Raw genomic sequence first — 26538 nt, forward strand, 5'->3', positions numbered from 1 at the left:
TTTTCCCCTTCAGTCTCGTGACTTGTCTGTGTCTGGGAGTTAGATATGAGCTACAGACGAGCTCAAGAGATGAGCTATAAATGAGCATGAGTTGTCTTCCGTTCTCTGTTTGCCGTGTATAATGAATCTCAGTGAAAGCCTGGTTGGGTGGAAGCAAATGGCTTATTTCCCTGTTGGTATCTATCAATCTTTGGGAGTAGAACCAGAGAGAAATTATAAGAGAAATACAAAATGAATGAATGAAAGAGGGAGTGAGAGGAAGAATGAGAGAGGGCTGTCAGTATTTTGGGAGCAGACAGGATACTCAGTCCCTTGAGTCAGACTCGGGCATAAATCACTGAGCTATCAGGTGAAGTGAGTCTCCCTCTCTACCTCCATCCTTTCTTTCATTCTCTCTTTCTCTCTCTTGCTCTCTCTCTAACAGTGATTAATGCCCCTGCACATATATATTATTCATAATATGCCATAGCAAAGGGGTAGTAGACAAATGGGGCCTGTGGGTCTGTGTGTCTCAGATACTCTTGTAGCTTTCTCCTTTACCGGCACTGTAATAAATTGCTGTAAATTTACAGAAAAACTAAGTTAGCTACTGTAATTCTATATTACAGTACTAAAGAGCAATACATTATGGGGGCTCAATGTCATTCTGCTACACTTCTGTAATTTTACAATACAATTTTAAAGTAAATAACTTACCTGTTTTGCGTATATTTACAGAAGCATACTATGAATTATGCTGCATTGTAGAAAAAATGTTGTGGGCGGCAAAATGTCTCATTACCATATTTTGAGGCGTGCTTTGTAAGAGGCTATTTTTGGTGCACCCATTAGTGACAATGCTGTTCCCCACAGAATACAGTACCATACCATATTTTGTCCTGTAAATCTACAGTAATTAACTGGCTACTGTGCTGCCAGTAATTTTCTGTAATTCAGTATCATACTGTAACGAACAGGTTTAATTTTTTTTGCGAAGTTATAAAAAATAAAAACTGAAATATTACATTTACATAAGGGTTCAGTATCAAGGCACAAGGCGAAACCCAAATGCAGACACAGGTGGCAGATGGTTGGAGTCTTACAATATTTATTAATCCAAAGGGGTAGGCAAGAGAATGGTCGTGGACAGGCAAAAAGGTCAAAACCAGATCAGAGTCCAGGAGGTACAGAGTGGCAGACAGGCTCATGGTCAAGGCAGGCAGAATGGTCAGGCAGGTGGGTACAAAGTCCGGAAACAGGGAGGACTAGAAAAAGGAGAATGCAAAAAGCCAGAGATCGGGAAAACCGCTAGTTGACTCGGAAACATACAAGACGAACTGGCACAAAGAGACAGGAAACACAGGAATAAATGCACTGGGGAAAACTAGCGACACCTGAAGGGGATGGAGACAATAACGAGTACAGGTGAAATTGATCATGGTGTGAAATTCAGATAATTTACTCAGTACTCTGTTGAAGCACCTTTGGCAATGATTACAGCCTCAAGCTACAAGTTTGGCACAACTGTATTTGGGGAGTTTCCCCATTCTTCTCTGCAGATCCTCTCAAGCTCTGTCAGGTTGGATGAGGAGCATCACTGGACAGCTATTTTCAGGTCTCTCCAGAAATGTTCGATCGGGTTCAAGTCCGGACTCTGGCTGGGCCACTCAAGGACATTCAGAGACTTGTCCCCAAGCCACTCCTGCATTGTCTTGGCTGTGTGCTTAGGGTCGTTGTCTTGTTGGAAGGTGAACCTTCACCCCAGGCTGAGGTCCTGAGTGATCTGGACAGGTTTATCAAGGATCTCTCTGTACTTTGCGCCGTTCATCTTTCCCTCGATCTTGAATAGTCTCCCAGTCCATGCTCAGTTTGGCCAGGCGGCCAGCTCTAGGAAGAGTGTTGGTGGTTCCTAACTTCTTCCATTTAAGAATGATGGAGGCCACTGTGTTCTTGGGGACCTTTAATGCTGCAGAAATGTTTTTTTGTATCCTTCCCCAGATCTGTGCCTCGACACAATCCTGTCTCAGAGCCCTACAGACAATTCCTTCAACCTCATGGCTTGGTTTTTGCTCTGACATGCACTGTCAACTATGGGACCTTATGTGTGCCTTTCCAGATCATGTCCAATCAATTGAATTTACCACATGTTTTAAAAACATCAAGGATGATATGGAAACAAGATGCACCTGAGCTCAATTTCGAGTCTCATAGCAAAGGGTGTGAATAGTTATGTAAATAAGCTATTTCCATTTTTTCCCATCCATTTTAGAATAAGGCTGTAGCGTAGCAAAATGTGGAAAAAGTCAAGGGGTCTGAACACTTTCCGACTGCATTGTATAATTAGGGCATGGAGAGGAGCCATTAGTGTTATTAATCAATCACTAAATGGTATTGATAAACCAGGACCAATCATTATTAATCTATCTGTTTTTGGATTAACATAGATGTATTAGGAGTATGTGAGTTTGGTCTCCTGTTGTTGGATGTATATACAAGTAGAATGTAATGAACCGATAATGTGACACAAACACAGACAAATGTCACATTAACAAACAGTACAGCAACATTTTCTCCCTCCTATCAATGTAATTCCTCTGGATATAATGGAGCTGGCTCCTATCGTTGAGACAGGGAGAGAGGGGAAACTCATTCAGTCAGCAGAAGGTTTGTGCTTCCGCCAGGCTGGCTGCCTGGCCTGTAGAAGGGAGGGAATGTCAGCTCTGTCTGGACCAACATGGTGGGATGTCCTTGGGTACCTGAGAACTGGGGATTGATCCACATTCACATTTATAGCTGTCCACTGTCACCACTGCCACCAAGGAGCAGAATGTAGTCATTCCATTCCTATTGATTTGGTGATGTTTAACTGTAGATAAATGATGTTGATGTTTAAATGTCCACTATGGAGTAATATTGTTATGAGTACATTACAATATTAATACATTACCAATACACAACACTATCAGTATGACTTTTTAAGATTAATAGATCTACCATTGTGATCACACGCAACATTTCTTTCAATACTAATAAAAAGCAATCGATCCATGTTTCTTGTACAGTAGGCTTTGTCATTTGACTTTCTCTGAGAAACTGTGCTGTACGTGTATCTTCTAGATTTCCCCTGGGTTCTAGATTGACGGTTGATTTTAGTTTCTCTGGTGTTAAGGTTTAGCAGGCGTTAGCAGTCCTGTGTGAAGAGGACAAGAAGGTGGGCTTTGATGCTGAGAGAGAGTAGGGAAAGAGAGACCGATGAGGAAAGTGCTGTGCTGTTCAAATGCAAAGTGGATAGCTAGAATATATTCAATCCAGTGTTCTCCCTGTCAAAAGCAATATAGTGTTGTGTTGATTGTAGTGAGTGATGTAACAACGTGTCTATTCACATTGTAGCGACTAAGACAATAAATAAAGATATCATCTATAATTATTGCCACCAACTTTTCACTTGGAGACTGTGATTAGGGCTCCCGGGTGGCGCAGCGGTCTAAGCCACTGCATCTCAGAGCTTGAGGTGTCACTACAGACACCCTGGTTCGATTCCAGGCTGTGATTGGGAGTCCAATAGGGCGGCACACAATAGGCCCAGTGTTGTCTGGGTTTTGCCAGACCTGACTTGCCTAGTTAAATAAAAGGTTAAAAAAAAGACTTAATGGTACAGTGACTATTTCCCCATACAGTTTGCATGTACAAATATATACAGTACAAAGATGTACTGAGTGCTTTTAGCCTGGACAAAAGCATGCATACACACACACACACACACACATACATACATACATACATACATACATACATGCATACACACACACACACACACACACACACACACACACATCTGAATCTAATTTAAATTGAATTTTACTGTAAAACAGCTGAAACCTGAGGCATCATCAATCTACCCCTCTCTCTCCTTTTCTCTCTGTCTCTTTCTCTCCCCCCTTCTAGACTTTGGAACAGAGTGGACAAGTCACCTGAGCCCCAGCCTACCACAGTGCTTTGATGTGTGTTTGTGTGCTGATGGGATACTGCAGTGTTATATTCTTCTTGTAGGCTGCTCTGGGTTTAACTGTCCCACAGCTCTCTGAAAACTATTGTATATGAGCCCAGGAAGGTGACTCTGGGGTTGTTGCTTTTGTTCATACTAGCATTTGAGAATTTGCTGACAGCATTGCATTTCAGCCTCTCACAGTGTTAAAATATTGTTAAAGCAATCTCTGCCATACCACTAGTCACTCATTCTCTCCCTCCCTTCATATCCTCCCTCTCTCTCTCTCTCTCTCTCTCTTTGTCAGGACTGTCTGATTCTGGAGAAGAGCGATATTCACCACCAGGTCTGCTCCTTCCAGGACGACTTCCAGGAGTTTGAGATGATCGATGACGAGGATGAGGAGGATGAAGAGGAGGTGGACCCTGATGCTCCACCCTCCCCCTCCGCTTCCCTTCCTCCTTCCCCTACCCTGGGCACTCTGAAGAGCCGGCCCACCACCCTTAACCTCACCACCACTCTCTCTCTCTCTCAGGACTCATTGAACAACAACAGCAGTCTTTCTCCAAAGAAGGGCAGCTGGCAGCACTCTCTACGCAAGCCCACCTCACAAGGTGAATACTGTGCTGTCTTATTACTTACCAATAATAAACCACTACCAACAACTAGCAGCTTATTTCCTCTCAAATACCCTAGCTTTCTAAGGAAAAGGTTTTCTACAAATGTTTGTATGATAATATATCTACCTAGTATTGTCTATTTATGCTGTGTCTTTAAATGTTACTGTAAGCTGTTGTCCTTTGCGTGCAGGCCGTCTGTCTCCAACCCACTCATGTCTGGAAGATGGGAGCCACGTGACATGCCAGTGCCCTTCCCAAACAGCCCCCCAGGCCCCAGCGTCCCAGAGCAAAGGTACCCCCCCCAAAACAAAATGACCGCCCTCCAGAAGTCATCCCCCATAAACATGTAGTCGTGTAGTCGTCCTGTCCTCACTGGCCAGAGCTATAGATATAGACTTTGGCAAACATAGTTTGGGATTCTAAAGAATGGGCTCCATTTTGACACCAAACGTTCCAAGTCCAATTGGTGAGAATTAATTTGTTATTGTGTGTTTGGGCCCAACACAGAGCATAGTTTAGATAGGTCTGTTTATCTACTGCTCCCATCACTGCCATCCCTACTCTGGTGACTTCTGGTTTAAAGTGGCTATTGCAATAATGTTCTCATGATCAATTCTAATCTCTCTTTTCTTCTCTGCATTCTCATCTCCTTCAACCTCTATCATCTCTCTTCATTTTATCTCTACTTGTTCTGTTCTCTCTCTATCCCCTCTCCTCTCCCTCTCCAACAGGCTCCTTTGGTCAACACAAGTCTCACCTGGGCTCTAACGAGGTCATTAACTCCTCAGCCGACCCTTCAACTCTGACCTCCAGAGTTTCATCCCTGGATGACCACTCCCAGTGCTCTGACACCGAGGTCGACCACGACCTCAACAACACTGACCACAACCACAAACGTTCACGGTCCTGCATGTCCACCCAGCGACGTCCCACCGACACCTACACGGTCACTACTGAGTCAGGCCTGGACCGGGAACTGGAAAACGATCCAGACGGGACCAGCCGATGCCTGTCCTCCACTGCTCCCATTGGGGGGAATGACGGAGCTGACACCCCTCTGTCGGGTGAGGAGCTGGAGAAAGATTTTGACGTAGAGTTCATGTGTAAGGAGACCTATGACATGGCGTGTAAGGAGAACCAGAGCTCAGTCTACGTTGAGTTCCCCTCCATCGAGCCCTGTGAGCTGGCTTTTTTCTCCAGCTATATGCCATCAAGCCGCTCTGATGTTCTCGACCAATCCGGAAACACTGACCAGAGCGAGCTTCCAGCTACAGCCAATGAGGCGGCCAATGACTCCACCTCTCCGTCCTCGGACCCTGGCATCGCTGACATGAATGCCAAGCGGTGCTACGCCACCTCAGACCAAGAGCATGACCTGAGCTCTCCCGGGTCAGAATCAGACATTGAGGGGGAGCTGGAGGCAGCGTTTGCCTGCGGCGGACCCCTGGTCTCCAATATGATCTCCTCCATCTCAGAGACAGAGCTGGACATGACCAGTGATGACAGTAGTAGTGGACGCTCCTCCCACCTCACCAACTCCATCGAGGAGGCCAGTTCACCCACCTCCGACCAGGAACTGGGCCCTGACAACGAGTTAGAACAGGACAGCAGCATTGTGGGAATGAAGGTATCACTCCTCCTTGGCCACCCAGACCCCATCAAAGTGGGCTCACCCTTACCCTCACCTTCACCACTACCCTCCCCCAGCCTAGCCACCCCCCCCCCTGCTGACTCCCCCATCCTGCCCCCAGAGCCCTATGATGACGGCCAGGCTCTGATGGGCCTACAGAGTGTAGATGATTATGATGAATTGCCCTATGAGCACCAGGCTGACCCAGATGAGGCCCTGCCCCCACCCCCACGCTGTGAGGAGGACAGAAGGTCCAAACAGATGGTACTCCAGATAGAACCCGACCACAGCCTGGAGAGCTTCAAACACTCCTTCTACCTGCCAGTGGGACCCAGACTCATACCCACTCATGCTGACGACTACGACGGTAACAGTGAGGGAGAGTCAGAGTCGGAGAGCGAGGACGAGCTGAGCGAGAATTCAGACTCACCCTGGTTGCTCAACAACCTGGTGAACAAGATGATCTTGGAGGGGTCTTATCCAATTAGCTGTCCCGAGGACTGTTTCAAGAGGTCAGTGTCCGTCTCAGACACCATATCACCCTCCTCAGACATCGAGCCAGTCACGTTCACCGACGCTGCGGGTGAAAGAATGCTGAAATCTGGGACGAAGGAATTGAAGGATAAAAAAGGGAAGGGTCTGAGGAAGGAGTGGAAGGAGAGAGAGAAGATGGAGAAGAGTGCAGAGCTGCCCAAATGGAATACAGGGAAAGCCAACGATAGATTTGGCCCCTGTCTGTACAAGAGCAATCCCACAGCTGACACCATCAGACCGGTGATTGTGGAGCGTTATGGCAACAGGGTATCCACAAACAACAATCACACTCAGGACTCTGAGAAAGAAATCACCATCCCTAAATCAGGCAAAAACACCAAGAGGCAGGATGAAGAAGATGACGATACTGTGGAGCCCGATAACGACCTGATGATGCTGGAGGGTACGGAGGAGCTGGACTCTCCCATTCTGAGTGAGAGCGTGGCGATTGACAAGGACGAGGGCCGCGAGACAGATGCCAAGCCCAACGTACACTCTACGGCCTCCCTGGAACGCATCAACACTGTCAAACACAGCATGACCCTGGATATCCCCACGGCCCAGACCAACCGATGCTTCAGCCTCACCTACTCCACTGACAATGATGAGGAAGAGGAAGAGGGAGACTCCTCCCCATTCCTGAGCTGCCTGAGGAAGCAGTCATCCTACGGTGGCAGCCACCAGTACCTGGATAGCTCTCCGCCCATCGACGAGAGTGTCCGGGACCTCACCCTATTGGAGCAGGAACGCACCCTGTGTGAGAGAGACCTCCCTCTGCGGTCCCAGCCGGATGACGACGGTCTGGCATACGACTCCATGAAATACACTCTGGTGGTGGATGAGAACACTACACTGGAGCTGGTCAGCCTCAGGAGGTACTTACATGGAGAAAGGGCCCATCTTTGTTGTGGAAGGGTTTAGTTGAATTTTATTCTATTGGCAATTTAAAAGTAATTTACATCAAGTTGTTTAATTACTCCTGTTTAGTCAGTGCTGTCACAACAGTCCCAAGCTGATTTATCAGGAGTCAACTTTATAGTGCATTATGGATGCTTTTATATTGTCTTCTTCTATTAAGCTATTATGACTAACCTGTGTGAACCGTGCCCTTCCCAGATGCACCTCTGTGCTGAGTGATGACAGTGAGCTGTCTACACTGTGTGATGAGGACCCTCTGGGGACAGGGGAGGTGGGGTACTTCCGGGGGAACGGAGGGGTGCGGCCAGAACTCCTCAGCTCGTCAGAAGACTCCTCCCCTGAGGCTGACATGCACTTCTCCAAGAAGTTCCTCAACGTATTTGTCAACAGCACTTCACGATCCTCTAGTACGTATCCTACACTTAAAGATACAGGTTCCAGTTGGAACCAAATAAGGTTATTCAGAGTGATGCTATAGGGGAACCATTTTAGTTTCTTTGAACAAACTTTAAATGGGATGGTTCTTTGAAGACCCATAGAAAAATCAAGAGCGCCAAAAAACTATTTTTGATTCCAAAAGGAACTATCATAAATGGTTCTACAAAAATACGTTTATGGCTCTTTGTGGAACTGCGTTGATAGAGGTTTTATTTTGGGTGGGTTTTTTTACGCTGTGTTTAGGCTTATTTGCATATTTCACGTATGCCTTTTGAGTACATTTTTGAGTTATCAGTACCACCCATGACTGTGCTTACTAGTGACTGAGACGTGGTTGTTGTATTCATTCATGTTCAGGCCTGTACCAAGTTAGATCCCAACTGAATATGTCTCATTTACTGAGTCCAGAGTGTTCATGTTAGCTCTCCCAAGATGTAGCATGATAAAAGATCACTGAAGGATCGTCTACATAATTAAGGATCTATTACAAATGGAAAGAAGAAGAATTTCATTATAATGAGTTATTTTGACCGATGCAGTTATAATTCATTTAGATGTTATTCAGAGAGGTCCTATGGGTTATATTAATGTCCCTCCCAACGTGTGTATCAGTGATCTCACTGTTTGTGTTTACCTGTGCAGGTACAGAGTCATTTGGGCTGTTCTCCTGTGCCATCAACGGAGAGGAGAGGGACCAGACACACAGGGCTGTATACAGGTGAGTCATAGCATTCAGAACATAATTTACAGACATACCGTGTTATATAAACAGAGAGCAACACAACAAGCAATCTGAAATCATGATCAGAGAAAAAAATGTAATTATTGTAACGTTATCATTTCAAGGGAGTATGTTATAATCTCTTATCTGTTTGACTCTTTGTTCTTAGTCCCACACATGCACTATGGATTGTAGGTGATATGGGATAAAGGATGGTTGTGTGCAGTAGGTGACTCTGGTGAATCACTAGTGGTCTGGAGAGATGGAGGGAAGAAGAGATGGAGGGAGGAAGAGAGGAAAGGAGAGAGTGAGACAGGGCAGGTGTCATGGCCCTAGTGAAATTGCAGGGGGAACAGCTATACACACACCAGCCTGCCACCACCTGGGCCTCACTGTGTGTGTGCTCACTGTTTCCCCTTTCCTCAGTAACTGAATCATTCCTCTCTCCCTAACCTTTATAAACCTAAATCATTCAGCACTTCCCCTCCCCCTTCCTACCACTCTCCCTCTTCTCTCCCCTCCTCCCTCCATCCCTAAATGTGTCTCTGCTGTTTCTTCAGCTAACAGCCTCTCCTCGGGGAGTCACCTGATACCCAGACAGATGCTGCTTCCTCCTCACTAAAACCAAGTAATGTGTGTGTATCTATACCCTCTGTCTCCTGCCTCCTACAGGTTTATCCCTAGACATGTTGATGAGTTGGAGCTGGATGTGGACGACCCTCTGTATGTCGAGGAGGAGGAGGATGACTACTGGTACAGAGGCTACAACATGCGGACGGGAGAGATGGGGATATTCCCTGCCTTCTATGCCCATGAGGTCATAGGGCAGTTCAAGGAGATAATGGGTGAGTGATAGAGAGACATAAACGTTACGTTCATGTCTGGTAGGAGCACAGTTTTACTGGAAAGTTCCCTTTCTATACAGAGTATGTCATCACTGGAGACACATAACCTGGATGTCAATAAGATAAAATAGACGGTACGTAAATGCCTCCAGTCTGATGTCACCTCCTGTGTGTGTACTTCCGGTAGGAGTGAAGAGGAACCCAGCCTGGATGGACAGTTTCAGCGTTCAGTTCCTGGGTTCTGTGGAGGTGCCCTATCACCAAGGCAATGGTATCCTCTGTGCCGCCATGCAGAAGGTAAACAGGAAATGCACCACTCTGGGTTGGGTAAACTAACAGGTCATAGAGTGCTCAATAGTCTGAAACAGTGTTCAATTAACAAAGTTGATCTGTATCGAACTCTCTCTTTGTCAGATTGCGATAGCGCGGAAGCGGACGGTCCATGTGAGACCCCCCTCTCTGTGTGAGCTGGAGATTAGTTTACAAGGGGTTAAACTGGTGATGAGCCTGGAGGACGAATATGACACTTTGGATGAGGTGAGAGATATGGGGAGGTGTAAGTGAGGGTAAGAGAGGAGTGTAAACTGGGACTGTTACGCACGCCTCTATGAAGAGGGAACGCAACTCCCTGCTACAGCTCAACTCCCTGTGAAGTGAAGGAGGTATGGGACTGTAGGTGCGAGTAAGGATGACAAAAGGCAGAGATTTTACCGTTTAATAAGAATTTATTCCTTCACACGGTAATATGGGGAAAAGGGTCTGGACGGAACCAAAGCAAAGAAAGTAAATTAGCCATGGAGTCGACCAATCAGCTGCTTGGGGGATTTCAGGAAGCCACCCTGAAACACACACATAACAAACCACAACACAGAAACTGGGGACGTAACAGGGACATATATGTTTTTGGCAGAGACTCTTAAGCGACTGTAGTGCAATCAAAAGGATGCTGAAACTACCACATAATATGAGTATCTCTCTCTCCCCCCTCCCTTTCTCTCTCCAGTTTGACAGATGTAGTCACTTCTTCCAGATGAAGAACATCTCTTTCTGTGGATGCCACCCCAAAAACAATTGGTATGAAAGTTAATGTTGAGGATAGATTTCATTAGACAATAAAACACCAAAGAATAAAGGTAGAACTTTCAACTTTATTTGTTTATACTTAACCCCCTCTCTCACTCCTCAGCTACTTTGGCTTCATCACTAAACACCCCATGCTGAACAGGTTCGCCTGCCACGTCTTTGTCTCCCAGGAGTCAATGCGGCGTGTGGCCGAGAGTGTTGGGTGAGTCACATACAGTACTTCAGAGTCTCCCTTTCACACACCCATCTCTGCTATAGGACACACTTTGGAGTATGATTCTCAATCCCCTTTAAGCTGTGCTTGTAAACCTAGGCATGTAGAGCCTCTCCACAGCACTGTTTGTTTTATTGAAGTTGCCGTAAGGCATTGGCTGTGCCCCCGTAGTGATGACCAAAAAATATGCATAATCATGTTTGTCTATACTGAACAAAAATATAAACGCAACATGTTAACTGTGTGTCCCATGTTTCATGAGCTGAAATAAAAGATCACATACGCACAAAAGCGTATTTTTCTCATATTCTGTGTTTATATCCCTGTTTATGAGCATTTCTCCTTTCCCAAGATAATCCATCCACCTGATAGGTGTGGCATATTACGAAGCTGATTAAACAGCATGGTCATTACACAGGTGCACTTTGTGCTGGGGACAATAAAAAGCCACTCTAAAACGTGCAGTTTTGTCACGTGCAATTGGCATGCTGACTGCAGGAATGTCCACGAGCTGTTGTCAGGGAATTGAATGTTCATTTCTCTACCATAAGCCACCTCCAACATTGTTTTCGAGAATTTGGCAGTACTCCCAACCGGCTTCACAACCGCAGACCATGTGTAACCACCCCAGCCCAGGACCTGCACTTCCGGCTTCTTCACCTGCGGGTTCATCTGAGACTATCAGCTGATGAAACTGAGTATTTCTGTCTGTGATAAAGCCCTTTGTGGGGAAAAACTCATTCTGATTGGCTGGGCCAGTCATGTAAAGTCCATAGATTAGGGTTTAATGAATTTATTTAAATGGACTGATTTCCTTAAATGAACTGTAACTCAGTAAAATCATTGAAATTGTTGCATGTTGCATTGTATGTTTGTGTTCAGTATACATTAACGAACACATTCCTCTGAACTGTACATTTTTTGCGTAATTTGTTTTTTAAAGTTAGGATTACTTACATGTGTTTCCATCCTAGTATTTTTGCCAGCCATCTTCTTGAAGCAACTTTAGACCTTTGGGTTGCAGTTTTGGGAGTTTTGACAACCACACGAAAGGAAGTCTGCATGTCAATTTACTTAGTGTGGAGGGCCAACTAGAATACTGAAATGGCACTACCCTTCATTCAGAGTTGAATTGGAAGACCCCTCTGACTCGATGTGGCTTGCGGGATAGTGCAAAACAGAGAGGCAGGGCTGGGGGGGGGGGGGGGGGGGGGGTGTATTAGGGTTGAGCCTAACAATGCTTTAGCACTGCTTTATCTCCCAATCTCGGTCATTACTGCTTATATGACAAACTGTTATACTGTGGTCTGAATAAGAATGTTGGAAACCATAGACTATCAAGCCCTTTAGTTCAGCTGGCATGCTGGAGAGGAGAAGAAAAGTCATTACAAAGTATTGAGTAATGAGACAGAGACAGAGAAAGACAGAGGGAGGGAGTGTGTGTGTGAGCTGGGGTTTATAATGTCTGTAGTTCCTGTCTTGTCTGAATCAGGCAAATTGGGTTTGAATTATTAAAGATGGCCATGGTTCAAGGTCGACACAGCAAAGCAGAGGGCAGAGCAGGACGGTATGGGCTGGGGAGTCAGGGTTAGTGGACAGAAAGGCTTCAGACATTAATTCATGGTATGGGTAAATGTTTACTAAGCTGATGCTCATCTTGGGCTAGAACCATGATGTGAGTCTGGCTGAGACATTATTGCAGGGTGATTTGATTGTAGACATCTGTTTGTTAAGCTAAGGCCTCTGTTCTCTGTCTTGCTCTCTAGACGGGCTTTCCAGGAGTATTACCAGGAGCACCTGGAATACGCTTGCCCCACCGAAGACATCTACCTGGAGTAAAGCAGGCAGGAAGTAGGAAGTGTTGCCATGACAACCATCTCCGCTTCTTCCTGCTGCTGCTTGTGTAGGTTCATCAATCTCACCACCAGGGGGTACTGGTGGCTTTTCTTTCCATTGTAAAATACCCCATATATACAGTATCCCTCTAAAACTGGAATGTTAATTTCCGTTCTACAGTATGCGACGTGTTTTATTAATTTATTGACTTATTTAATGATTCATTTGTTTATACATTTATTTTCCATCTTCTAGATGGATTGCCTGTTTCTTTTTCTATGATACGGTTCTAGGAATAAGTCTTGGTACCGTATTTTAGATATTATGTATCCTCCTCGGTTTAAAAAACAATAACAACAATGAAATTCCTACTACTGCTATTTCACATGTTCCAATGCATGGCTAGGAGGGTAATGCACACACAATCACACACAGAAAATTAGGACACACAAATGGCGCAAAAATCAAGAGGACATGAAGCATATTATTTGGTCAGGTGAGGTTTGGTGTAAATATGTTTTTGTTCAAAGATCGAAGAAGAGAGAGAGTACATTGATGTGATTGGTCCGAGCTCACACCTGTATCGTGTACAAGAAAGTGTGATCTGTAAATATACACATTAGGAACACCTATGTATAGGCAGTAGACAAATACAGATGACTCATACAAACTATGAAAGTAGCATCCACAACCAATATCAAACAAGAGGAAGTGAAGAAAGGAAAAATAAAGAAATAGAAAGGAAGAGAGGGATGATGTTTTAGACCAGTATTTACCAAATGGTGGGTCAGGAACAATTGGTGGGACTTGGACCTATTTCAGAGAGCTTATCCTTTCACTGGTTGTGTTATGTGGCTTATGCCTGGTTCCAGTTCTCTTCTCTAGTTCCTTCCCCAGCTTTGAAGTCCACCATTTTTTTATTCATAGTTTGAAAATGTACTGGCGTCAGATCTCAAAGGACCGAGCAGGTGTAAGCGACGTGGTGATGGCCACAGTTAGCCCTTCAATTAAGCTAAATGGAGTTGCCATCATATTTATTACACCTATCCAGATCCTTTCAGATCTGTGGGTGTGAACACTGAGCAGGAGCTAGGGGAAGGGACTAGGGGCTAAAATGGAATGAAGCCTCAGTTTTGCAATGGAGGCTCTTCATCATATTGGTCATTTTGACATTGAAAGGGTTCTGACTTATGTTGATGATGTTGACCTGATAGTAAGCCCCGTCCACCATGGTCCATAACTGTCTCAGTAGTCATCTGTCATTGGACAACAGCTCCTCTGATCAAATCTCCAAACACAGCAGTGGCAGGAAGAGGTTGCTATGGAAACAGCGATAACTGTCAGTGCTTTGTGAACAGAGAGAAAGATTTAAAAAAAAAGATAAAAAAAGAGAGAGAATCATTCAGCTTCTGGACTTCTAATGATGCAAATACAGTATTACAGAAACAATCCAATGTTATATTCCTTTCCATCTGGTCCAACTGTGAAGTGTCCTAATGTACATGTACAGAGATAATCAGTCTGAATATCAGGTTGAGGACAGTTGAAGGTCCTCTTCAGGAGAAGCCATAATCCCACGGTTCTGACTGTTCAACACTACTCCCTCACAGGAAGCACTGTTGTACAGGTGGGTGTCCGTCCCTGTTTGAGTTGAGTCCACTGAGAATAAGGCCAGATTGGCCTTGGTTGACTGTCCATAAGGCGACAAGGAAAGTAAAGTCATGACATCGATAATGCTGACTAAGAAAGTAGTGGTGCCTTCTGTGTCCTTCTACCTTCTCTTTTAAGGTGGATCAAGTCAAAATGAGGATAGACAGTTTAAGCATTTAAGTTTTCAAGATATTAGACTTTCAAGATGTCACCGGCCACCATGATGATGATGCAAAATGCTAATCATTTATGGAAAAATACAAAAAGATCGTTTTTGAGAGGAGTTCCCCTTTAAGTTAGAAAAAGATTTGATATTGAAGTGCCACCATTGAAAGACTGGTAGTTTCTTGGATATAATAGGCTTGCTTTGGTCCGTCCAACAGTTTTAGAAGTTGACTTTACAATGTCTAATGGCTCATATTCTGCCTGATACATGTACTGAGAAGTTGACCTTTCCACATATACTCCTTGATTTCACTCTTATCATAGGTAATATACAGTACATCGTTTGCGTACTTATGATAGGACATTTTACTTTCTACAGTTGTCTTTTCCAGTTCACATAGCATACTGTAGCCTACAGTATAACATCTAAACAGATGAAGGGAGTAGAGAGGTGGCCAACACAGAATGAATTGAAATAACAGGTGTCATACTGCAATCCCCAATATCAGGTTGAGTGTAGAAGGCGAGGGATGCTTGTCTACTTCTTCTACTGCTTTTATTCTTCAACAAGTATCAAACAGCAAGAAGAAGATCTTGTAGAGGAGAGCATTGTTGATCCGCTGGTGATGAGGAGTCATGGGACCTCCATGGTGACCAGTTTATTATTTGTGAGAGTGGTGTCAGTAGGAGGGGAGAGAGGGTATAATCTAAATGTGTATTGCTGTCGGTTAGATCCTGTAAATACTATAGAGAGTCAACAAGATAGTGCTGTGTCCTTTACGTTAAGGATGTTATTGAAATGGAATATGTCAAATAAAAGGAGACCTATTCAAAAAAGAACCATGAAAACCACAATGGAAAGAGAGAAAACATTGTACATTTCCTTTTATCATTTGTTTTAATTTGATCGTGTTGCGTTTCCATACACGTCACTGTCTCTACATCAAACCACTATGTTTTGTGAACCACTAAGTTCTTGCTAACTCAGACATTCACCCCACAGACAGGCTTCAGCAGCACCGCTTTTAGGCAAATCTGTGACATTGTCATTAGGGGACACACGTAAAGTGTCACCTTGCTGATATCCAATGCCACACCCACTCAAGTGCTGGCCAATCCGCTGATAGAGCAGAGTAGTAAAGATTAACCAATTAAAATAGCTTTCAGACTCTGCTTTCACACGGGAACTAGAGGTGGGACCAAGTCACTATTATTCGAGTCACTGCAAATCTCAAGTCACAAGGTTCAAATCGAGTCCCAAGTAGAACGGGTTGAGTCTTGAGTCAAGTCCTAGTCTTGCATTCTAAGAGCGAGTCGAGTCGCAAGTTTTTTTTGTGTCTCAAATCAAGTAAAAAAATAAAAAATATACAGGCAAAGGCTTGTTTAAAAAAAATGTAGGCTACCAGACAGCCCTTTTCATTATTTTGTCAACATCACATTTTGATTATGTAATAATTTATTTTACCAAATTCCAAATGCAAGCCTTATAAGTAAATTATACATTTCAAGCAATTTTGACATACCAAAACACCAGTAGGCCTATGCTAGAAATTGTTGCTTGATGCCCCATTGCTGATGAGCTTGCAAAGTAAACGGTTCATATTCTTGATCATCAGCAAAAAAAAATGAGATGTATATTAATTTATGACAATCCTCTGTCCCTACAATTTGACGTTTGCGCTGCACACGATCCTATAGCTTGTTCAGCAAATCAGCAATCTGTTTGCCAGCTCAGTGGTTTTCTAACTGTTTGACCCGCAACCCCCAAAAAGGAATGGTTCAAAGTTCGAGACCCCCCCCCCCCCCCCCCACGCAAAGGTGCGCAGAATCGCTGCTCAAATTTAGCCTATCATTACGGCCAAAAAACGGTGATGCATTTTCAAAACGAAAGATACACAAATAAACATAAGTCAGAACCCTTTTACACCTGCATTTTGAGCTGAAAGTCATTCATGTTAGCTGTCGATATCAACTAGGGATATCATGTCACAGTGACCACGTTTACATGCACACCAATATCCCGTTATTATTCAGGATACTCAAGTATTCTGTTTTTGAGATGGTGCATATAAACATCATATCCCAATTACAATAACCCAAAAAAGCTTTTGTCCCGGTTATGAGAAACCCAGATAAAATGTCTGGGATATGCTGATTTTAGACGGGATGTAAACAACTTATACCCTTAACTGTTATTTTTCGCTGTCTGCGCAGGCTCAGTTGCGCATATGTTGTGTTGTGCAGACCATGGGGTTCTACGATGACGTTTTCGTCAGATTGTCAAATCACTTCAAAGGGTGGGCTACCTGTCAAATTCAATCCACCATAATTCCATAATAATGTATTTTGCCGCTACTCCATACTGGACCGTATAGCCGACTAGCTACATTCACCACTAATTTAGACAACTTTCTGCTTATAACTTCTGACATTTGGTAGGCCATATAATTTACTACATTTGGTAGGCCAATTGTTTGTCAACTATGGTTAGATAGGCCTACATGCAGCTTCTCTTCTGTCATAAATTGTTGCCCCAGAAGACTAAATAAAGTAGTGCTCACCAGAATAATGTCTTACATTGATAGAATGAATGCATTAGTAATCTAGTAAATACCGGTAAAGTTGTCTGTTTTGTTTAGGTACCTGAAAGAAAATGCAACAACTCCAAAACAGTGGAAAGATTGGTCCTGTGCAAAATGTAATCAGTTTGACTGGTTTTAAGGAAAAGAAAAGCTGAGAACAATTAAACACATTTCTGATAAGACTTCAGTTTGGCTTGGGTGCATATGTCTGCTTGCATTACAGTGTCAAAGATAACACATTACCCTGGCATTTGTATTTTCTCGAGATGCTAAAATAAATAAATAATATTTCTCCATTCCTGTTCCCATGACGAAATTAACATTTGTTGTATAATTTTACTGCAATAAATGCATAATTCTGAAGGAGTTAATATTTTATTATGCTATATGTTGTGGGTATAATTTGTGGAACGTTCCACTTCCAACATGAATCTGTTCCAAAAACTTCGTGAAGTACAAGGATGCCAACAAACAACGCATACAAAGTTGCACGATCAATTCACCTAGCTATCTAGCTGCTAAATAGGCATCAACTCACCACATAGATTATTCTTAATGTTTGTCCATAGGATACCAGATCAAGGATATACATTCTTCTGAATAAATGTGGTGAGTGAAAAATTTAACCAAACTGCCAACAACCTACCCGGTATCTTATTCTGCCACTATAGAACTTTGAATGCGTTGTTTGTTGGCAACCTTGTTATTTACAAAGTTGGAACGTTCCACAAATTATACTCACTCCGCTACGTGTGAGAGGTAATAGGCCTACAGTCAGTGTCCATATTTCAGTTACTATCCCATTTAGCCCATATTAATTTAAATTGGGAATATTCTGTTTATTCACGGTTACTCGTGAGCGGGATATCAGAGGTGCATGTAAACAATTTAGCCGAATAAGATTTTAAGCGGGATATGAGCTCCTATCCGGACTACTGTGCGCATGTAAACGTGGTCATTGTCACTTCGCTGGAGTCCAGAGCTAGCAGGATCAAATGGCATACCTGTATGCAGCAGAGGCTGCCGGATCGGATGGAAAGCATGATCTGTCTAGCCTTTTTCTTCCTCACAAATAAGTAATTAATTCGCCAGAATATGTTACATCTTCATCCCATAAGTATTGAAGGTAGTGTGATGTTACCACTGAGCTGTATAATTATAACCCACCCAAACTAAGCCATATCTGAAATTTGAAAATGATAAATGAAATCACCATTGCTAAACGGTACTTTATATGGATCATATTAATGTAGGCAGGCTACTCTGTTGTTACCAGGCAAAATCGGAGAAAATTAAACAAGTGCTTTTTTGGTCACTATTTGGATGTGTGCGACCGCCTTTGCGCACCAATGCTGATGACTGGACATTGGTCAACAGTCAAGACCCGCAGCTTTTTGGTTCTGAAGCACAGATGATATGTTTTACAAATAATTGTTCAATGCCGTAGGCCTATGTTAATGACCAGATCGAATAAGCAATTGTATAAATATACAATACAAATGGTAGGCTATAGATAGCCTATTAAAATATGTATAAAAAATATATATATATATTTTGCCCATTCAGTTTCAACTCCCTAAAACCTTCTCACTACGCTAACTCACCCAGTGTTGGGTGACTTTGCTGGTCCAATCATAGGTCCATGTGTGCGTTTCACTAGCCAATATGTTGTTGTTTTTTGCAAGTGCGATACTGTCTCTGGCTCTCCACGGAGTCAAATCGTTCCAAAACCTGGCCAGATAATCAAGGTATTTTATTTTCTATCAGGCTGAGTCTCAAGTCATCAAATTTGTGAATTGAGTCAAAGTCATGTGACTCAAGTCCACACCTCTGGCTTTGAGCTCCAGATGTGTGCCATCTCTTAACTGTACCAGTTTGTTTCATGTATTTTCACTGTCTTATAACAGCTTAATTGAAGCCCTTTGAACTTCCCTGATAGCTAAAGTACACCAACCAACCACCAAGTATCCCCTAGTCATGTATAGCAGCTCAGACATCCAGTTAACAGTTAATCTCCTTTTTTTTAAATCCATAAACAATATTATTCACTGTATAACTAGAGCATCAGTATGTGACAAAAACACATTCATCTATCTTGTATCATTAGGGGGACTTGTCAAAATGTAAAATAAAAACACATAAAAACTGCCTTGTCATGGGTTTGATCTTATGAATAAACTATATGCTTGATGTCGGGATGCGTCTGACTGTCTCTTTCTTGTGGTTGTGTGACTGTGCTGCTGGATCACAATTTCTATGAATCATCTGTCTAAAGTGCATTTATAGAGTAAAATCCCAACCCCAGTAATAAACTGGTTAGTTCGAGCTCTGAATGCTGATTGTCTTACAGCTGTGGTATATCAGACCATATACCACAGGTATGACAAAACATTTATTTTTACTGCTCTAATTACATTGGTAACCAGTTTATAATAGCAATACGGCACCTCTGGGTTTTGTGGTGGCCAAAATACAACGGCTAAGGGCTGTATCTAGGCACTAATAACAGCCCTTCACTGTCCCTAAGAACAGCCCTTAGCTGTGGTATATTGGCCATACTACAGTGCCTTGCGAAAGTATTCGGCCCCCTTGAACTTTGCGACCTTTTGCCACATTTCAGGCTTCAAACATGAAGATATAAAACTGTATTTTTTTGTGAAGAATCAACAACAAGTGGGACACAATCATGAAGTGGAACGACATTTATTGGATATTTCAAACTTTTTTAACAAATCAAAAACTGAAAAATTGGGCGTGCAAAATTATTCAGCCCCCTTAATTTAATACTTTGTAGCGCCACCTTTTGCTGCGATTACAGCTGTAAGTCGCTTGGGGTATGTCTATCAGTTTTACACATCGAGAGACTGAATTTTTTCCCCATTCCTCCTTGCAAAACAGCTCGAGCTCAGTGAGGTTGGATGGAGAGCATTTGTGAACAGCAGTTTTCAGTTCTTTCCACAGATTCTCGATTGGATTCAGGTCTGGACTTTGACTTGGCCATTCTAACACCTGGATATGTTTATTATTGAACCATTCCATTGTAGATTTTGCTTTATGTTTTGGATCATTGTCTTGTTGGAAGACAAAGCTCCGTCCCAGTCTCAGGTCTTTTGCAGACTACATCAGGTTTTCTTCCAGAATGGTCCTGTATTTGGCTCCATCCATCTTCCCATCAATTTTAACCATCTTCCCTGTCCCTGCTGAAGAAAAGCAGGCCCAAACCATGATGCTGCCACCACCATGTTTGACAGTGGGGATGGTGTGTTCAGGGTGATGAGCTGTGTTGCTTTTACGCCAAACATAACGTTTTGCATTGTTGCCAAAAAGTTCAATTTTGGTTTCATCTGAGCAGAGCACCTTCTTCCACGTTTGGTGTGTCTCCCAGGTGGCTTGTGGCAAACTTTAAACAACACTTTTTATGGATATCTTTAAAAAATGGCTTTCTTCTTGCCACTCTTCCATAAAGGCCAGATTTGTGCAATATACGACTGATTGTTGTCCTATGGACAGAGTCTCCCACCTCAGCTGTAGATCTCTGCAGTTCATCCAGAGTGATCATGGGCCTCTCTGCTGCATCTCTGATCAGTCTTCTCCTTGTATGAGCTGAAAGTTTAGAGGGACGGCTAGGTCTTGGTAGATTTGCAGTGGTCTCATACTCCTTCCATTTCAATATTATCGCTTGCACAGTGCTCCTTGGGATGTTTAAAGCTTGGGAAATCTTTTTGTATCCAAATCCGGCTTTAAACTTCTTCACAACAGTATCTCGGACCTGCCTGGTGTGTTCCTTGTTCTTCATGATGCTCTCTGCGCTTTCACAGTGCAGGTGCATTTATACGGAGACTTGATTACACACAGGTGGATTGTATTTATCATCATTAGTCATTTAGGTCAACATTGGATCATTCAGAGATCCTCACTGAACTTCTGGAGAGAGTTTGCTGCACTGAAAGTAAAGGGGCTGAATAATTTTGCACGCCCAATTTTTCAGTTTTTGTTTTGTTAAAAAAGTTTGAAATATCCAATAAATGTCGTTCCACTTCATGATTGTGTCCCACTTGTTGTTGATTCTTCACAAAAAAATACAGTTTTATATCTTTATGTTTGAAGCCTGAAATGTGGCAAAAGGTCGCAAAGTTCAAGGGGGCCGAATACTTTCGCAAGGCACTGTATATACCACACACCCTCGGGTCTTATTGCTTAAATATGCCACTGTAATTCAAATGTCAACATTAATGCATGATTTAGGTCCAAGTTACAATCTTTTTTCTGTTTGTGTGTGTGCATTCGTGCAAGTAGAAACATGAGCTGACAAGAAAACCCCATCGTACAGCACACGTGACTGCTTTCCTGAAAAACGTCACACATCCGCGTTGTCGTTCTGCTGTGCTGTTTGTCGTTGTTGTACTTTTAATAACCATTGAATCAAAACTCTGCATTTAACACAATTACCAACTTCTTTGTTTTTTCCTCGCTCAACTTTTTTCATTCAACTTTTTACCCCTGGAAACTTTAGTACCTGGATACCAACAACTGAGCCAGGCTACCAAGAGCTCAACTCCTACAACGCTCTCTATAGAACTACTAAAGGAAAGTCCTTATTTCCAGTGTGTGAGTGTGACTCCAATTTTTGGCCAGTACATGCTGTAATTGTATGTTTTGTATCCCACTCGACTACAGACACTGGGGACATGCCCAACACAGCTCTGAGAGGCTACACCAAACATTAACACGCAGCCGGGCCGGAACGAGCTGCCACTGACAACCGACCCAGTCATCACCCATCTCCCTGCGCTTCTCTCTCGCTCTTCACATTCAACGAGAGACAGATTACAACACAGTTGTGTGGGGCGCTGGTTGGGGCATCCATGGCCATGGAGGGAGTATCTAAGTTCCCGGCGGCACCAGGAAATGTTTGTTCCCTTGGAGTGTCAACGTTCAGCAGTGAAAACTCCTTTGGATCTGCTGGGAACTGCCATGTTAGTAAGTGTTTGATCTACAAGATGTTCGGAGTTGTCACGGGGAAAGGTCCAATGGATACCTTCATTTGGGAAAAATGTTTTGAACTTGATGCAGCTAAAGAAAGGATTATTACTCTTCATGAAGAAATGCCAAATTTGACCAAGCACCTTGAACTGAATAAGGATTCCATGAGACTATCAAATGCTTCCTATCAAAACATTTGAGAGGATGATAATGGGACCTTCCTGGACTCTGATCAATTTCTGCCACTGCACCCCTCTACTAGCTTGAACCAGAAAATGTCTGCTCGTTGTTCGACTCCAGGTGAGCGTAAATGGATGCGTGTTGGAACCAGAAAGAAGGAGAAGATTCGTTCTCGGCACGCCTGCCTTCTTCCCGCGTCTGGACTTAATACTTTCAAATAGATTTGAGCCTCTGTACCAGCTGTTTTCTGATGGGGACTTGGGTGTTCCCTCCATGGCTGTGGATGTCCCTCCAGCTACCTCTCCCTGTCCTAGTCAATCAACTGCCTGGGCACAGCCTGGACCACCACGGCCCCCCTCCATTGGGCTGTGCTCTCTGGATCAGAGCTCTGTCCGTTTGGCTGTTGTGGCCTACAGGCAGCCGGCGTCTCAGGAGTCCTCTTCTCATGTGAGTTCTGGCCTCGCAATCAGCTTCAAGACAAGGCAGAGTCTGGATCATTCCGGCTGTTGTGATAAGGAGTTCGATGGTGAGGCATATATCTGTACCGGGGGCAAAGACTGTGTTTTCCTGGGGTAGTCAGTCACCAGGGGCTGATACTGTCATGGTTCATGTGGGGTCGAATTACATTATAAAGGGCAGCTCAGAACAGCTAAAGATTGATTTTAAAGAACTGATTGGGTCACTACTTGATTTTAAAGAACTGATTGGGTCATTACTTGACACCAACAAGCACCCCATAATATCTGTCCCTCTGCCCTCCATATATCGTGGCTTTGGACGGTTCAGCAGACTTTTATCCCTCCATAACTGTCTACGAGACTTGCAGCTCTGTGGGTGTAACATTTATTGACAGTTATTTGGGTTCCTGGATCCTTTCACAACATTATAAGGCTGCGTTGAGACAATGACTTATCAATGACCCAATCCCAGCTCATTTAATCCCTACCATTGTGTCGCTGAGTTGTCATAATACTTCAGCAAATGTACATTATCCCAGGGGCGCTGGAAGACACAATGTAAGTAACCTAATTTATGTCCCTCTTACTGCCCTGAATGCCTCTGCTGATCCCACAGCTATTGTGTGCAGTAATCATATGACTATGAACCAGAGTTATGCTGTTAGCACTGAGGTGGTGTGCCCAAGAAAGAAGTCCACTGCAGCTCATCCTGCACTAACATAAACAACCTGAGCATGTCTACCTCTGCTAAGCTTCCCAGTAAAGCAATAAAAACATACAAACATCCCAGAAAAGTGTTAAAAATAGCCCACATTAACATATGTAGCTTAAGAAACAAGGTTCATTAAATCAATAATTTGCTAGTAACAGATGACATTCATATTCTGACAATCTCTGAAACTCACTTAGATAGTACCTTTGATGGTACAGTGGTAGCAATCCATGTTTATAATATCTACAGAAAAGACAGGAATGCCAAAGGTGGAGGTGTGGCTGGAACCTAGGAAGAAACCTAGAGGGGATCCAGTCTATGAGGGGTGGCCAGCCCTCTACTGGCTGTGCCGGGTGGAGATTATAACAGAACATGGCCAAGATGTCCAAATGTTCATAAATGACCAGCAGGGTCAAATAATAATAATCACAAGGATTGTAGAGGGTGCAACAGGTCAGCACCTCAGGAGTAAATGTCAGTTGGCTTTTCATTCAGAGTATCTCTACCGCTCTTGCTGTCTCAGGAGAGTTGAAAACAGCAGGCCTGGGACAAGGTAGCACTTCAGGTGAACGGGTCAGGGTTCCATAGCTGCAGGCAGAACAGTTGAAACAGGAGCAGCAGCACGACCAGATGGACTGGGGACAGCAAGGAGTCATCAGGCCAGGTAGTCTTGAGGCATGGTCTTATGGCTCAGGTCCTCCGAGAGAAAGAAAGAAAGAAAGAAAGAGAGAGAGAGAGAGAGAGAGAGAGAAAGAAAAAGAGAGAGAATTAGAGAGAGCACACTTAAATTCACACAGGACATAAGACAGGAGAAATACTCCAGATATAACAGACTGACCCTAGCACCGAGCTGTCTGTTTGAACTACTGGCACACAGCCCGGACACCCATGCATACCCCACAAGACATGCCACCAGAGGTCTCTTCACCGTCCCCAAGTCCAGAACAGACTAAGGGAGGCGCACAGTACTACATAGAGCCATAACTACATGGAACTCTATTCCACATCAAGTAACTCATGCAAGCAGTAAAGTTTGATTTATAAAACAGATATAAATACAGTGGGGACTGTGAAGCAACACAGACATAGGCACAGACACATGCATACAAACACACAATAACATACAGTGGTTCTTTCTGTAAAATTAGCTTCATACTGCAGCACACCTTACGAGCTGCTGCGGAATTCTGTAAAATCAATTTCCTTAGATTTTCCATTCACTCTCTGACTTTGTACAATTTGTTTACATGAAGTTGTTCCTCATGAAAAAGTATTATAGTATACTTAAATAGCATTAATACTAGTATTCACTGTAGTGTTTTCGCAGACTTTACTGTAGTATTCACTGCAGTGTTTTGTGGACTTTAGTGAATACTGTAGTATTTCCTTTAGTATATTGTAGTATTGACAGTTAACTTCAGTATTAAATACTGTAGTAAGAGAACTGTAGTATATACTATAGTAATTCATGTAGTGTTTTTGCGGACTGTACTTTACTGTATTATTTACTGTACTGTTTTTGCAGACTACTATACTGTAGTGTTTACTATAGTGTTTTTGTGAATTGTACTATACTATAGTATTTACTGTAGTGTTTTTGCAGACATTAGTGTAGTACTTATAATAGTGTTTTTGTTTTATCATCTTTGAGATATAAGTGGAGGTTGTGCTCTCTTATATAACCTGTAGGGAACACAATATATATTGTCTTTACTTGGCATGTAGGTTTCTCACTTATGGGGGAGGGGAATGTAAATACTGCAGTATTTACTATAATATTCTACAACATTCTATAGTAAGTACTACACAAGATTGAGAGATACTATAGTGTGCAGTATAGTATCCTACAGTATACTATGGTTTACTATAGGTCAGTGATGATTGTGTAATGTACTGCAGTATTCTATAGTAAACTTTAGTATTTTTCATGTGGGTCTAGTTAATAGAGAGAGGTTTAAATTTGGCTACCACTCCTCTCTGGGTGTAAGAGATTACATTCGCCCTCACTATAAAAGTATATTAATACAATCCTGTATTTAAAAAGAATACACACAATGTATTTTTGGTCTGTATTTCCTGAAACTAGCCAATACAGTAGTCTTTAGGTGTTGTTGTCACTGAATTGCAGGGTTTGTCCACATGATGGTGCCATCATCCATAGAATTAGAATGTGTAGATAAGACACTCGTGGAACTGGATGTACCATTTCTAAGTGCTCCTTCCCACATACAGTAGTTTCTCAAATGGCTTAAAGAACAGTCTGTCCACAATTTCAGAGATTCCTTTTGGGGCTACTTCATCCACAGTAGTAGAGGTACTAGAACTAGACTTACAAAAGGTATAGTACAAGTAGCACTGTAGGTTTGAGGGTGCATCAGCCACACTGTCAGCAGAAAGGTTTGGGGATGCAGTGCAGGGAGCGGCAGGGCTCTAGATTTTCCCGATCTGGCTCTCCCCAAGCTCTGTGGAGGCTTCGAACTGGTCCTTGACCATCCCTATCCTCTGCAGCAGGGCCTGCAAGTCAGGGCGTCCCAGGAGGGACAGGGGGTAGTTCTCACTGGGGTCAGACCAGGTCAAACAGCAAGGGAGGATCATGGGGCTTCAGGAAGGAGTTGTGACAGTCCTGGTCTGGGGTGGTCTCACTGTGGCCTGCACATGGGAGACAGATAACCAGGGAAGGTGGGTCAGAAACAGAGATTTTAGATTTAGGCCAGGTTCCATTTCAGCATCTACCTGGTCCCTTTGCCTTACTGTTTAGACATTGCCTGTTTTTAAAAGGCTAATTACAAAAGAGCACAGGAATCACATCAGGAACACAAACAGGAACTTTGGAGTACCCTATTCTGAAGTGTGACTCTCTCACACACAGACGTGCATGCACAAACACACATACATACACATCAACTCAGGCCTGGATGAGGAAAGCGAGGTTCACCAAAGGTAAAATGTGAAAGGCTCTTAGTCCTTTCACATTTGTTTTAAAACCAGTAGTAAACCCAGCAACA

The 26538-nt window shown here is 43.2% G+C and overlaps 1 protein-coding gene across 1 annotated transcript in view; it reads left to right on the forward strand.

Annotated features, from left to right (window-relative positions):
* Window positions 1-19396, forward strand: part of LOC110521947 (C-Jun-amino-terminal kinase-interacting protein 2) — a 44636-nt gene extending 25240 nt beyond the window's left edge. Inside the window, exons 3-13 of the mRNA XM_021599925.3 lie at window positions 4272-4578; window positions 4775-4876; window positions 5316-7623; window positions 7865-8073; window positions 8747-8822; window positions 9498-9670; window positions 9858-9967; window positions 10085-10207; window positions 10674-10744; window positions 10857-10955; window positions 12734-19396. Coding sequence (XP_021455600.3) covers window positions 4272-4578; window positions 4775-4876; window positions 5316-7623; window positions 7865-8073; window positions 8747-8822; window positions 9498-9670; window positions 9858-9967; window positions 10085-10207; window positions 10674-10744; window positions 10857-10955; window positions 12734-12806 — 3651 coding nt within the window. The 3' untranslated portion in view covers window positions 12807-19396. The remainder of the gene's footprint in view (window positions 1-4271; window positions 4579-4774; window positions 4877-5315; window positions 7624-7864; window positions 8074-8746; window positions 8823-9497; window positions 9671-9857; window positions 9968-10084; window positions 10208-10673; window positions 10745-10856; window positions 10956-12733) is intronic.
* The last annotated feature ends 7142 nt before the right edge of the window (window positions 19397-26538 follow it).

Source organism: Oncorhynchus mykiss, chromosome 1, assembly GCF_057628025.1.
Source record: "Oncorhynchus mykiss isolate SJ-2025 chromosome 1, ASM5762802v1, whole genome shotgun sequence".
Classification (NCBI taxonomy): Eukaryota; Metazoa; Chordata; class Actinopteri; order Salmoniformes; family Salmonidae; genus Oncorhynchus; species Oncorhynchus mykiss.